Source organism: Tenrec ecaudatus, chromosome 14 (genome assembly GCF_050624435.1).
Source record: "Tenrec ecaudatus isolate mTenEca1 chromosome 14, mTenEca1.hap1, whole genome shotgun sequence".
Lineage (NCBI taxonomy): Eukaryota > Metazoa > Chordata > Mammalia > Afrosoricida > Tenrecidae > Tenrec > Tenrec ecaudatus.
In genome coordinates, this window is record NC_134543.1 from 44101302 (window position 1) to 44115081 (window position 13780).

The 13780-nt window shown below is 41.5% G+C and overlaps 1 protein-coding gene across 2 annotated transcripts in view; it reads right to left on the minus strand.

The window, feature by feature from the left end:
• SLC38A6 (solute carrier family 38 member 6) overlaps positions 1 to 13780 on the minus strand; it is a 72069-nt gene that overhangs the window by 7716 nt on the left and 50573 nt on the right. For both annotated transcript variants that reach the window (XM_075532080.1, XM_075532081.1), the window contains exons 7-12: positions 9959 to 10041; positions 9481 to 9539; positions 3270 to 3335; positions 2857 to 2910; positions 644 to 723; positions 173 to 273 (exon numbers count right to left, since the gene is read on the minus strand). In XM_075532080.1, the coding sequence (XP_075388195.1) occupies positions 173 to 273; positions 644 to 723; positions 2857 to 2910; positions 3270 to 3335; positions 9481 to 9539; positions 9959 to 10041 (443 nt within the window). The remainder of the gene's footprint in view (positions 1 to 172; positions 274 to 643; positions 724 to 2856; positions 2911 to 3269; positions 3336 to 9480; positions 9540 to 9958; positions 10042 to 13780) is intronic.

A 13780-nucleotide genomic window follows, 5' to 3' on the forward strand; every position in this document is an offset into this window, starting at 1 on the left:
AGGGTAAGCCATTTCTTTAAGGCTCCGGGAGCTACCACATTAACCGCTATTGTAATCTGACAGCCCGTACAGACTGATTTACTCTTGAGAAGCAGTTCAAGCTGAGGTGTGAGACCATTTCTACAAGAATCTATCCAAGGCGGTATTAGCTATAGTTAAAGAATACACTTACCATAAAAAGTCAGGTAGCCAAAGAGGGCAGCTACAAAGTAAATGAGGAAACTTAAAGCGACTGCCACATTGGTTACATTCTGCATCCTTTTCTTGGACGGGCTAAAAGACAAAATGGCAAAAGCCTAATCAGTGATCTGATGTATGTCTAAAGAAACAAATGTCCCTGAACTTAACCAAGAGGATATCTCATTTATTCAAGACCCAGGTAGTCATAGCAACACACCAGACTCCCTGATTTGAAATGGCGACACAAAGATTATATTTCTGGACATCATTCTCAACTTGAACAAAATTAATTCTTGGTTTGTTTGTTTTTAGTTTTCCTTTCTGTGGGTGTTTTTGAAAAACTAATGTTTAGCATCTAGTGACAAGAACGCAGACTCATAAAGGGGAACGTCATTCAATCGGAAAGGCCTGGGGTAACAAGACATACTTCACATATTTAAAATATCCCAGGAAGATGCAGTACCTTTGAAGTTCACAGTAGATGGGCAATACTGAGGTGTGGCAGAGAAATGAAAACGCCATGGTTGGTATGGCGTAAGCACTCTGGAGGAGAAAAAGAGACAAAATTATTAAGAGCCACTCTGTTGAAAGAAAGGTTTCATCAGACAATAATCTCGAATCTTTTAAAAAATCTGTTTGGTTACATTTATGTCATCTTTCATGAATCATGTCTTTGTAAGATTTAAAAATTATTATTAAGAGGGACACAGTTATGGCCCAACAGCAAATGTCTGCCGGGATTGTCGGCTTGCCTATACAAGCCAGAATACTCCTTGGCTCCTTTCCCACACTGCAGTGCGGTTCCTAACAACACTACAGATTTGTGTTACAGATGAAGTTGGAGAAGCAGATGGAGATAAACATTCACCCCTGGGTGTGATGAGCTGGGGTCGCTTGACAGGACTGGGTTTGGCATTTTTGTTTCGTCCAAACAAACCACAGTTTTGGCTTATGTATAACACCGATTATTTGATGTTATTGGGTTCAGATTAAAAGTAACTTCAGTATGAGGATAAATGGTAGTTAGGTTAGATAAGCACAATACCACTTAGACATGTTCTTATTGTAATTCCACGCTTTCCTAACGTACACAATTTTAAAACATTCCATTCTCCTGAACAATAAGGACTTCAAACCTGCTTTCACTCTAAGCAGCAGTTCTCAAACTGTGGGTCGCGACCCCTTTGGGGATGGAACGACCCTTTCACAGGGGTCACCCCATTCATAACAACAGCAAAATGACAGTGATGAAGTAGCAACAAAAATAACTATGGTTGGGGGGCCATCACAACATGAGGAACTGTCTGAAAGGGTAGCGGCATTAAGAAGGTAGAGAACCGCTGATCTAGAGGAATAAGGGAAATATTCTTAATCTACAGGAGATATTAAAGTAGGAATCCCTTTCATGTTGCCAGCATCTCTATGGTGTCTCTTAATGAGAATGAACATCACCTATTCAAGACCCATAAACTCTTCGTGATCTAGTGTGGGTCTCTTTCTTCCTCTTCTTTCTTTCACTCCTTTCTTTCTTCCCCTTCCTCCTTTCCATTTTAATAGTTAACCAGCGCTAAAGGAAGTGCCACAACAAACAAATGTTACCACCTAGAGAAAAAGACTGTCTGCAAAATGCACGGTGGTGATTTACTCTCTCTCTTGGGTGGAGGAAGGCCAGCCCCACCCCCAACACCAGCTAAGAGTTCACTTTAGGCTCATTTGCAAAAGAAGCTCCAGATGATTGCCCCGCCTTATCTGGGGACACAAAGCTTAGAGACTCCTAAAGCTAGTGTCTCCTGACACTGGATTAGGGACATGAGAGTTGAATTCACACATTTTGCTTCATACACACATCAATCTGCTGGCTGGCCAGTGACCTTGCCAAGATCTTCAAGGTATATAGATCTTTACCTAGACAGCTTCCCTCTGGGGCTTCAGGGACATTAAAGAAGAAGGATCGGAAGGGAAAAGCTACATGAAGACGTGAGCACACTAATATCCTCTACCAAGAGAGCTGTGAGTGGAGAGAGAGGCCTGCGACCCACACGATCACTTTTCTGCACAATCAACAGGTGTGAGGGGAACGGTTCAGCAGAGAGAGGTCCAGATCACAATTCCTGTCCCTGCGGATGTTGGGGAGCTTTGCAGGTACTTCCAGTGTGTGGATGGAGAAGTAGGCTCTCCTCGGGCCTTAGTGACTTGTTTTTCTCTTCTGCTCCAGGTCTTGGAAATTTCAACTTTGGAATGTCAGCCAGAAGGCATACTAACGGTACTCAATCCGCTGATCCAATGACGAGCCCCAAGGTTCTACTCACAAGGGACGGATTTTTGATATAATTGACTATTTAGCTTTACAAGTCCAGAGGGCAACAGGAAGTCTGTATTCAGACAGGACCTTCTTGGCTAGACCAGACATTCAGTAAATCAGTTCTCTGAAGCAGCGGCCCATTTAAAACAGGTTCCATTTAAAGACATGCCAAAAAAAAGAGTTGACTGTTTCATAATGGGCCACCCTGTGTCAGATAATATTATTCTTCTGGTAGGTAGCCCTATACTTAACACTTTCATGAAAATTAATTAGTTACAGGTACAAAGGCCTAAGAGACCCTGTTACACAAATCTTTTAAAACTTGAAATGTGGGGGGAAAATCAACCCAAAGTATCTGTTAATAACTTACACACCTCTTTGGAGAAATGAAAGAGCTTTGGTTTACAGTCATCTGTAGCATTTGAAATCTGTTAAGAGGATGGAGGGGAAAAGAGAAACCAACAGCAATTAAAAAGTCCCAAATACATCAACCAAAATGACAGGCATATTACCATATACACTCGACTATAAACTGACCTGAATATCAGCCGAGGCACCTAATTTTACCACAAAACTGCATTAAAAATGTGCTGAAAAACTCGGCTTATTCTAGAATATTTATGGTATTTCACCTAGGTGTTCAAATATTTCCAAACAATGTTCCCCAATGCAAATCACCATTACGTTTTCATTAATTAGAAATAAACTATTTGTCTGGGTTTTAAAAATATAATTTTTATAGATTACAATAGTTTAAACTATAAAGGATAGAAAAATAAGCTATTACCTGGAAATATTCCTCTCTGTAATTTAATGTCAGAGGACAAGGAATGGACCATTTTTTAATGATCACCTATAAAAATATAAAGACAGCATGTGCTTTAGTTTTTTAATGAAATGTATGAGAAGAGATTGATTACTAATAGAGCAACTTTATCTCACATAAATCTAAAACCATAACAAAGAAGATGCTTACAGACTATTCTCTGCTCATAAGATTTCCCCCACTTTTATATTTAAGCAGAGCTAGTTAGACAGGGATCGTGATTTAATAGAAAAATGAACGTATATGGTCATGTGTTTGGTTTTTCTTTTTACATTTCGGTTAGTGGAGATCCGCCCCCTCCTCCACCCCCCTAGTAATGACCGAGCGTACTCTTATGCCAACGTTTAAAACGCTAATAGCAACGTGGCATTGAAAAAGGAAAAGAAAAAATCCAACTCCAAATAAGACACCCGTTTTCAGTGGCAGCAGTCTGAGTACAGGGTCATTGGCAGGCTGGGAGCAGTAGCATGGAGTAAAACATTAACAGCTGTTTTGGAAAAGGTCATAGGCAGAAAGAAGTGGAGACCCTCATGCAAAGGGGGAGCTTGGAGATTTGAGATTTCTCAGTGCTGCCCTGCCCCAGAACCCCCCTCCCCCCACTGCAATTCCGGTTTGTTATTTTTGGTGACTGGGGAGAAAACTGGCTAAGCAGCAGCATAACAGGAAAAACCAGCTGGTAAAAATAAATTGGAAAGGGGGAGAAAAAAACACACACCAAGACATTAGAAGAACACCAGAGGGATGTTGTTTCCCAGAAAAAATCGATAAAAACGCTTCAGGATTTGACTCTTCATTGAGGCATCCTGCTCCCAGAGCTGGGACTGTGCCAACAGCAGCCGGGCTGCAGCCATCTCGGGCACCTAACCGCTCCCTGGGCAAAGGTGCGCTGCGGCGGAACCCAGCACACAGAGGCTGCAGACCGGTTCCGCTAAACACCATCCTGATTCCTAGTGGGTATTCATCTTATGCTGAGTTTTACCGAATTCCATCAAAACTTCACATGGGGACAAACGGAATTATGGGAAATCCATGCTTTTAGGATTAAATTAATGAGTGAGCAAAAAAAATACCCCTTAATTAAAGCCCTCTGAATTCCTCACCAAGGAGTGGAGGCAAAGGTACAGATAAGCAGGTACCTGTGCTTTGCCATTGCCAGGTTTGTTGTTAATAGGAAATAAATGTGAATGATCAATTTAACAAAAGAAAATAAAAATATTCTCACAAGCTTTTCTGATAGGTTTTCAAAATCAGAATGAGGCTGGTGGGGGGGCACTGAGAGGTTCAGTTATTACTGGTTTCTCTTTATACTCCACTTTAAATTTCTTTCTTTTAAAAATAGATTTATTTTATTATTAATTAGGAGTTAATGTACATATCATTCCATAGTTCAATCACATCGAGCAGGACTGTGCAACTGCTACCACAGTCAGCTTCCAAGCATATTTTTCTTCCTGGACTCCTTAACATCATCTCCTTTACACCCCCACCCACCACTGTACCCCCACACCCAGCTCCAGAACGCTAATTCTGCTTGCTGTCCCTATAGGTTCATCAATTAATTTCCATGTCTAATGACCTCAGTTGGTAACCAAGAGGCTGGAAGTTCATCCATCCAGAGGCAACTTGGAAGAAAGGTCTGGTAATCTATTTCCAAAAAAATACAGAAGAAAACCTTATGTAGCTCTAGGCTGACACACGAGGCATGAATTAGAATGAACTTAATGGCAACTAGCTTTGTTTTCAGCACAGGTGGGGGGAGCAACAACCACTTACTGAGCCCTTACCATAGTGGGCTATGCAAAGGACCAGCTACCCACAAGGTCAGCAGTTCGAAACCACCAGTCACTCATCGGGAGACGACGAAGCTTTCAACTCCTGTAAAGAGTTACAGTCTTGGAAACCCATATGAGCAGTTCTAGCCTTGTCCTATAGCGGGGTCGCTAAGAGGGGAACTGACTCGATGGATGTGAGTTTGGTTTGCATGAATTTATCATGTACCAGGAGCCCCTGAGTAAGATATGCTGGTTGTAGTGAAATGCCATTGAGTGGATTTGAACTCATAGCCATCCCATGTGTGCAGAGTGGAACTGCTCCATAAGGTTCCCAAGGCTGTGACCTGTCAGAAGCAGATGACCAGGCCCATCTTCATCTTCCCAAGCATCTCTGGATGGGTTCAAATGATCGAGTTCATGCTTCACACGTTTGATGCTACCAAAAAGGTTAGCCATTTGAGTCCTCCTAGAGAGATCTTGCAAGAAAGGCTTGACGATCATGTTCTAAACACCAGCTCCGGACCCTCGAGAGTCTAGTTCTGGCTGCAAACGGCAGCAAGTGAAAATGAGCAGAGACCTTATGCAAAAGTGGAGCTCAGAAATTCTAAGTGCTGTTCCCCTTCCTTAGTTCTCCTGATTTGCTTGGTTTTGTATATTTTAAAATTTAACACTTAGAGATTCTAAAATAAATAAACCAATTAAAATAGCTTTAAAGTATACAGTGTAATTCATTGTCCCATTGGAACTCACATTTAAATTGTGCTCACAGGTAAAATAACCTGAACGGTTGGTAAAGCATTATAATGAATGCAAACTGCAGTTATTATTTCCATATGACCGTTACAGCAGAATTCTGCATCATGTATGTCATGACGGACATGAATACTATGAAAACTACAGGAGACATCAATGCATCTGACCTGCTTCAAAACGACGGTGAAGGTGAAATTACTTCTACCCAGAGGAGCCCTAGTGGCGTAGTGCTTATGCATTGGGCTGCTAACTGCAAGGTCACTGTTCGAAACCACCAGCTGGTCTGAAGGAGAAAGATGAGACTTTGTACCTCTGTAAAGAATTATGGTCTGGGGAACCCCGAGGAGTTGCTCTACTCTGTCCTATGAGTTGAAATCAACTTGAAGGCCGTGAATTTGGTTTTTGTTTATAGAAAACCAAAGAGGAATTGATGTCCTTGGATCGGAGCACTGGAGAATAATATCAAAAATACTATATGCTACTAACAGAACAAATAGTATGTTGGAACAAGGATGCTACTCAGAAAGCTCCTTAGCAGTAAGGATGGTGAGATTTCGTCTTGTGTATCAGGCCGAACCAACCCCGAGAGGACATTATGCTTGGTAAAGAGGGGGGCACAGAAAAACAGAAAGCCTTTCCACATGGCAGATCAACACATGGCTCATGTGAGGGTGGTACAGGACTGGGTCGGGTCTCCTCCCACCACGTGCAGGTTGCTGTAAGTTGAAAACAACTCCATGGCACCTCACAACAACCACATGTGCTTTCTGTGACATGTATGTAGCCATACTGGTCAATTATGATGGAAATGTTTATTAGTTTCCCCTCTTCATTCAAGATCCTATATACTCAACTCGTTTATTTGTAAGATACGTGTCACAGACAATTTTGGTGGAGGACAAAAATTTTAATGTTGGTAAACAAATGATTGAATGCAAACACTAAGTTTTAACTTTTAGTTTTAAGAGCATTCATTTGGATATACATGTTTATTATGTATACTGAAACCAGGAACAGGTCTTATGGTAGTTACATAATCTTGTGTCACCTTGAGGATGTTAAGAGTAAGGGGCGGAAGAAGCACACCAGCCTGTGTGACTAAGAGGTGTAGAAGGGACCAGGTATCAGATATCAAAGAAAAAAATCATAACAGTGGGTGCCAACCTTCCTGATATGATCACTGAAGACAAATGTGTGCATATGTAAATGTGGTGAAGAAAGCTGATGGTGCCTGGCTATCAAAAGATATAGCCCACATGAAAGAAGCACACTAACCTGTGTGACCATGAGGTGTCCAAGCGATCAGGTATCAGGCATCAAAGAACAAAAAATTCTATCATTGTGAATGAGGGGGAGTGTGGAGTGGGGACCCAAAGCCCATCTGTAGGCAACTGGACACCCCTTTACTGAAGGGTCGCAGGGAGGAGACGAGCCAGTCAGGTTGCAGGGTAGCAACGATGAAACATACAACTTTCCTCTAGTTCTTAAATGTTTCCTCCCTTACTATCATGATCCCAATTCTACCTTACAAATCTGGCTAGACCAGAGGATGTACATTGGTACAGATAAGAACTGGAAACACAGGGAATCCAGAACAGATGATCCCTTCAGAACCAGTGGTGAGAGAGGCGATACCTGGAGGGTCGAGGGAAGGTGGGGTAGAAAGGGGGAACCAATTACAAGGATCCACATATAACCCCCTCCCTGGGGGATGGACAACAGAAAAGTGGGTGAAGGGAGACGTTGGACAGTGTAAGATATGACAAAATAATTATAAATTATTAAGGGTTCATGAGGGTGGGGGAGAGGGGGGGGTAGGGAAAAATGAGCTGAAACCAAGGGCTGAAGTAGAAAGCAAATATTTTGAGGATGATGGCAACAAATTTACAAATGTACTTGCCATAATGGATATACGTATGGATTGTGATAAGAATTTTAAGAGCCCCCATAGAATTATTTTTTTAAAAAGAGTGAAGGGGTGGAGTCTAGCTTGTCAATCAGGTCATAGCCTCATGATGCTTCCTTGTGAATGTGGCCTGAGAATTCTGGGAACATCCTCTTTCTTCCTGGAAGTGAGCCTTACACTTCCTGCACTTCCCCTTCCTGTTGAGGAGCCATACTGGGAGCACTGGAAGGAGCCATGTGGAGGAGACCCTGCACCAGCGCCAAGCTGCTTCCACTGGCATTGGGTCCACAAGACTTTCTCCCATCGGCCTGTGATCTTCCTGCATTTGGTTTTAGTGTGAGTGACTATGTGCGGCTGTCTAAAGGGGAATTTATGGACTAATATCAGACATATGGGCTAATATAGGACTGATGGATTTCATCTGGCCTGGGCAGGGGTGTTTTCTCAATTTACAATTACTCTTTGATATAAAGCTCTTTCTTACACATACATGAGTGTCCCTGGATTTGTTTCTCTAGTCAACCCAGTCTAACACAGGTCTTTATCAATCACATTTAAATAATTTGAAGTGGTTTTATTTCGTGGGTTAACTATATTCTATATGGCTGTGACAGCTCTGAAATCTGGCACTATCACATGGCTTAGCTACGGGTAGAATGTTTTGCTGTAACAGATGGCAGTTTCCTATCATAGAGAAACATTTATAAAAAGGGAGAGTTTAAACATGTGTATGAAAGGAACATATATGTGTACAGATACATATATATTTTTTCTTGGCCATTTCAAAATGTTTAGTTGCAGTTAAATACTGATTGTGGAGTAAAATGCTATGCAAGGAAAGGGAAGCTTTTCTCTCCTGTTTTTTTTTAACCCCTGAAAAATTTCACACTAAAGAGACTGACTTCTAGAGGTTAAAACCTATTTTAGAGGAATTAAAAGGAAATCTGAAATGCAAATTCCCTTTCATCTTTATAATAAACTGTTTTGTGAACATAAGAAGAAATTAAATTAACCATCTGATTCTTTCCTATAATGATATTGAGCTAGTTAAAAAGTGACAAGACATTCTCTATGTAGAAAAATAGCATTAGTCTTTTAAATGAGCATTTTCGCTGCTGAATTAGATCAAACTGGAGAACTGAAGCATTCTAGTTATTAGTCCACCTCAATGGCTATGTCCCCAAAACTCACGGGCACGGAGTCAATTACCACCCACAGCAACCCGAGAGGATTGCGTGCGACTGGCCCTGTGCGTTTCTTTCCAAGGCTGTAGCTCTTTGTGGGAGTCAAAGCCTTCTGTTTCTCCGAAGGAGTGGCTGGTATTTCAAACTGCTGAACTTGAGAGCAGCCGTCCAGTATGTGGCCGACTTCGCACGGGGCTCCTGCTTTCACGGAACAGGAGACTACAGCTGATGGCCAGCATGGCGGTGGTTTTATAGGTCGGATTCTCACGCCTAAACCCGCACACATAGATGCTCTCAGCTAGATATAACATTGTACCGCACCTAGAGCTTTAACTCTCGAGATGCTGTGTCTGAAATGCTACCCCCGAAGCCGTTTCGAAAGAGATCGAATGAAGGAAAAGAATTCTGTGAGACAAAAGCACTTTTAATGATACAGCGAAATAAAGTAGGATGCCCCTCCCAACAGCAGAGTTAGGGGGCGGGGGGAGGGGAGAGGCAGTCACACAATGCACCAGTTTCAGTGAGGAGATAAGCAATGCATTGTGTTTTAAACTTACCACAAGCGCAAAGAACACCATAAAGAAAAATGATAAACTACTTGTGTAGCCAAGAAAGCCTGTAAAATAACAGTAAAATAAAAAGCAATTTATAAGGAAAGTGATCCCAACACACAGCTACAGCTATCCATCCCAGGCATGTCTTCGATTACAGTGCTCGGTATCTGGGGCTCAGGGCTCAGAAGAACAACATCATTTCTGTAGCTCTGTTGAGCAGAATTGTAACTGGCTGACCACTAATGGTACACTGTCAGGAAGGGCTGCTCTTCACTGTTCCGCTGTAAAGATTTCATTTAGTGGGGCAGACTACTGCAAACCAAGGGTAGGTGACGAGGCAGGGCCAAAGGCTGCACTACCTAGAATAAGGCCAAGTTGAAAATGATTCACAACTGCTAAATATGTGACACTATGGTGTTTAGGAGCCCCTAAATATTTTCTTGCCTTTCAACAAATCATGTGTTCTTTTAAAAAGACTCACCTATTTGGGGAAGAAGCGCAAGAGGAAACACAATGGCCATGCAAATAATTAAGAGTAGTGTCTGTCCATCAAGATACCAAGATCTGTGAGGGAAAAAAAGTTCAAGTTTAGGCACAAGACTCCCTAGGATTGTGCTTGTGCATGTGTGATTGCACACGTGTGCACACGCACATGCGGGCAAGCACACATAAGTTATAACCATTACAACCATCCACTGGGAAAAACCTGCTTCATTTTCTTGAAATGATTCTTGTGAGAGCCTATAAGACTGATTTGCAAATTTACATGAAAGAGGTCAAAGTCATGTGACTCTTTAAAACATTTTTTTCAATGACCAAATGGCCACATCTTTAAAAACAAGGTAAGTGGTGATGCTGGCAAGGAGTGATGAGGCGTGAGTAAAACTGGTGAGAACAATTGACGCGCGGTCTCCAGAGAAGCCCTCAGACAGCCCTAAGGAAGCTCTGAGAGTCCTTCTGTTTCGCTAGGAAGGCTCCTGCCTTAAGAGCCATCTGGCTTGTCTCATCTTGACTCCCAGAGTTCGGAAGTGTGCCTCGTGGGAATTTGGGACTAGTTCTCTCAGGAGCCGACTTGGAGCTGCAGACGGTCTCCAAGGGATGCTGGAGAGATCTGGCTGAGGCTGTCCAAGACCTATGAGGAGCTGGATTTCCCATCAAAGTCCTACTGCCAGGACAGACCCTCTTCAGATACAGCCCCCTACTCTGCAGACTTCAGATTTCCATTTAATGAGCCTCAAAACAACTCTCAAGACCACGAAGTACACAGGCACACACATCAATATTTCCATCCATATGTCGATATTGAGAATCAACAGCAGAGCGTCTTTGAAGATCGAGGGTGTAGAGCTCCCTCGGATGCTATTTTCTTCAATATTTACACCTCTCTGGGAAACAGGCTAGGGGTTTTCTATATCTTATGTATATACAACAGCAGGATTATACCATGATTGTTTTATTCGCTCAACAATATTGATGGTATCTCTCTCCATCTTACAAAAACACAATTTTCTTGAAAGTGGTTTTAATAACTTTGTAAAAATCATTTAATAAACACAGAAAAATAATCCAAATAAATGCCACTGAAATCTCTTCAGCACAGATAGGAGGAGGTGGGCATTCTTTCTGATACAAATTCCTCAAAGCCACATGTGTATAATTTCCATAAATAGGATCATACTATATAAGCTATTTTGTCATACCTTTTTCTTGTCGTCTTCTTTTTTTTTCCCACTGGCTCAGAACTAATTCCAGGACACCCAAAGTGTGTCAGATCTTTTTTCTAACTCAGGGAGATCTCATGAAGATTTTCCCACATTAATAATAACTAAAACCCACATCATCATAAAAACATGACAAAAGTTGGTGGGAGGACAGATTGTGTAAGTTACCTCTCTAAAAATCAATTTGGCATGAGATATTAAGGCCTTCAAATATTTTTACCCTTTAACAAAATATTAATAAAAATTAAACAACTAGCAACAAGAACAAAGATTTTTATAAAAAGATGCTTATTAAAATAAAGATAATGAAAAATAGAGATAATTTAAATGTACAAAGCCACAACAATCTTAAACTCTGAAACAATCATTAATGAGAACATTTTACAAGTATAATAATCCAGTGAATTTTGCAGTAAATCTCATAGAACTCGGAGGGTAAGTTAAGAAGTATTGCGACTATAGTTCCAGCTTAGATGTGCACAGGTTTATTCCGAACAATGCATGTTTAAACATGTTTCTGTGAGCCATGAATGGCTAAAGACAAATTCTATTAATAATACACTTGTCTTAGTCATGGTAGGGTGTCTTTAAAAAAATCAATCATAACAGCAGCTTCTGAGTCGACCTGCTGGACCAATTCAGTTCAAGGCAGAGGTCAGTTCAGAAGGTTAATGGCAACTGTTTTGGGGGATTCCAAAACAGAACTCTTGATAGATTTTCTTGAAGGATACAGGCTGATCATAAGGGCTTATTTGGAGGAAGCTTTAAGAAAACTGACAACTGCACTGGTGAGAAAATAGAGGTAAGGTTGGTTTTGTTTTGGTTTCTCCCATCATAGCAATGCACCAGCTCCTTCTTTGACCACAGCAAGAGAGCTTCCCTACAGGACTATTGTCGGCTAACTTAATCCATCTACCTACTGCCCTGAGCCTGCCCTTCTCAAATTTTGTTGTTGTTGTTCCCAATGCTCAAAGAACATTGGAAAGGAACCCAATCTGAGTGCCTTTCAGATGCCAAAACGAACTAAACAAATAAAGATGTCAAAACTGCTGTTTCGACACGGTGCATGTTGAAGAGCGCACTCTTGTTTCAGGACGGGTGAGAGGGGCAGACGCTGCCTTCAGAAGTATATATGCACAGATAGAGGAGAGCTTTACCTTCTGGTATTTTTAGCTTAACAAACGTTTCTTGATCTCACAGCAATACCTTTTCACTTACTCTTATTTCTAGGTCAGTAAGAGATCAATGGATGGTTACACAGTTTTTAAAAAAGATAAAAATAGAAAATTAGTAGAAAATACTAATGACATATTATTCATTATGTGAAAAAAGTCAGGGGGCCCCAAGGGGGGAAAATCAATGGAAATAATAAAAATACCCTTCTTAAATTTCTGTAATGTAGCTACAATCCTTTTATATGGTAACATACACATATATCAGGTAGATACACTCAATAGTAAAGTAAAATTCTTGCTAAAATTGAAGTTGGGGGCATCGAATATCCATAGGGATTACCAACTTTGTTTTTAAGTTTGTGGGAGAACTTGTATTATGGGGGTGACTTAGAATCAAAACAAATCTGTAAGTAAAAGTATATTAGTCACAAACTTTTAGACTTTGATTTTGGTTACCAGTTACTTGTACATTCCTTACCCAGTGCTCAAGTAGACAGTGTGAGAGATTGGCGCTAACTGCGATATTGTTCCATAAAAGACAAAGCTACATATGAAAATGGAAAAGAGTTTGCCACAAAATATTGAAGTCTCACCTTAAGCAAACGGAGCCTGTTTTCTTCATTTGCGTAGACAACCACTAGACAGGCACACACTAAACTAGTCAGGCTGAGAGAGGGGTCCATGGAACTATATCCACTCGTTTCTCTCAGACCCCTGGGTTCACTTCACAAATGACTCACAAGGAGACTAAACGAACAAACAAAAAACCAAAGAGCAAAAATCTCACTGCCCTCAGCTCGATGCTGACTCATAGCGACCCGATAAGGCAAGGTACAACTGCCCCTGTGGGTTTCCCAGACTGGAACTCTGTACAGTAGAGCCTCACCTTTCTTCCCCAGGGTGGCTGGTGGTTTCAAACTGCTGTCCTTAGCTTGGGGTTAGCAGTCCAATGTGTACATCCCTTCATCACCAGGGCTCCTCACAAGGACACTGGGGACTACTTTTCCAAGGCATTTAGCGACGTTCTCAGAATTCCACTGGTGTCCTCTTACCCTTTCCCACCAGGCCGTTACACTCTCCCCCTGCCATGGTAAAGCAGGTCTTCCTCAACACAGAAATCCCTGGCTTCGAACATGCATTTTATGATTCGCTGTTTCTTTTGCACCCTGGCTAGTGAGGAAGTCCTCTCCAAAGTAACTGTAATCGTTACTAGTGGGTGTCGACATCTTCCTCTTTAACAGAATAAGCAGTAGCACAAATCACCCTGCTCCTAATTTTTCCTTCTAATTCACGTCTTTAGGAAACTATGTGTCAGAAACGGAAAACTTCGCACAAGCGTTTCCAGCTCGAAGGGGCCTGAAGCAGCAATCTGTGGATTCCTATGTACCCCTCAACTTCTGGTATGTG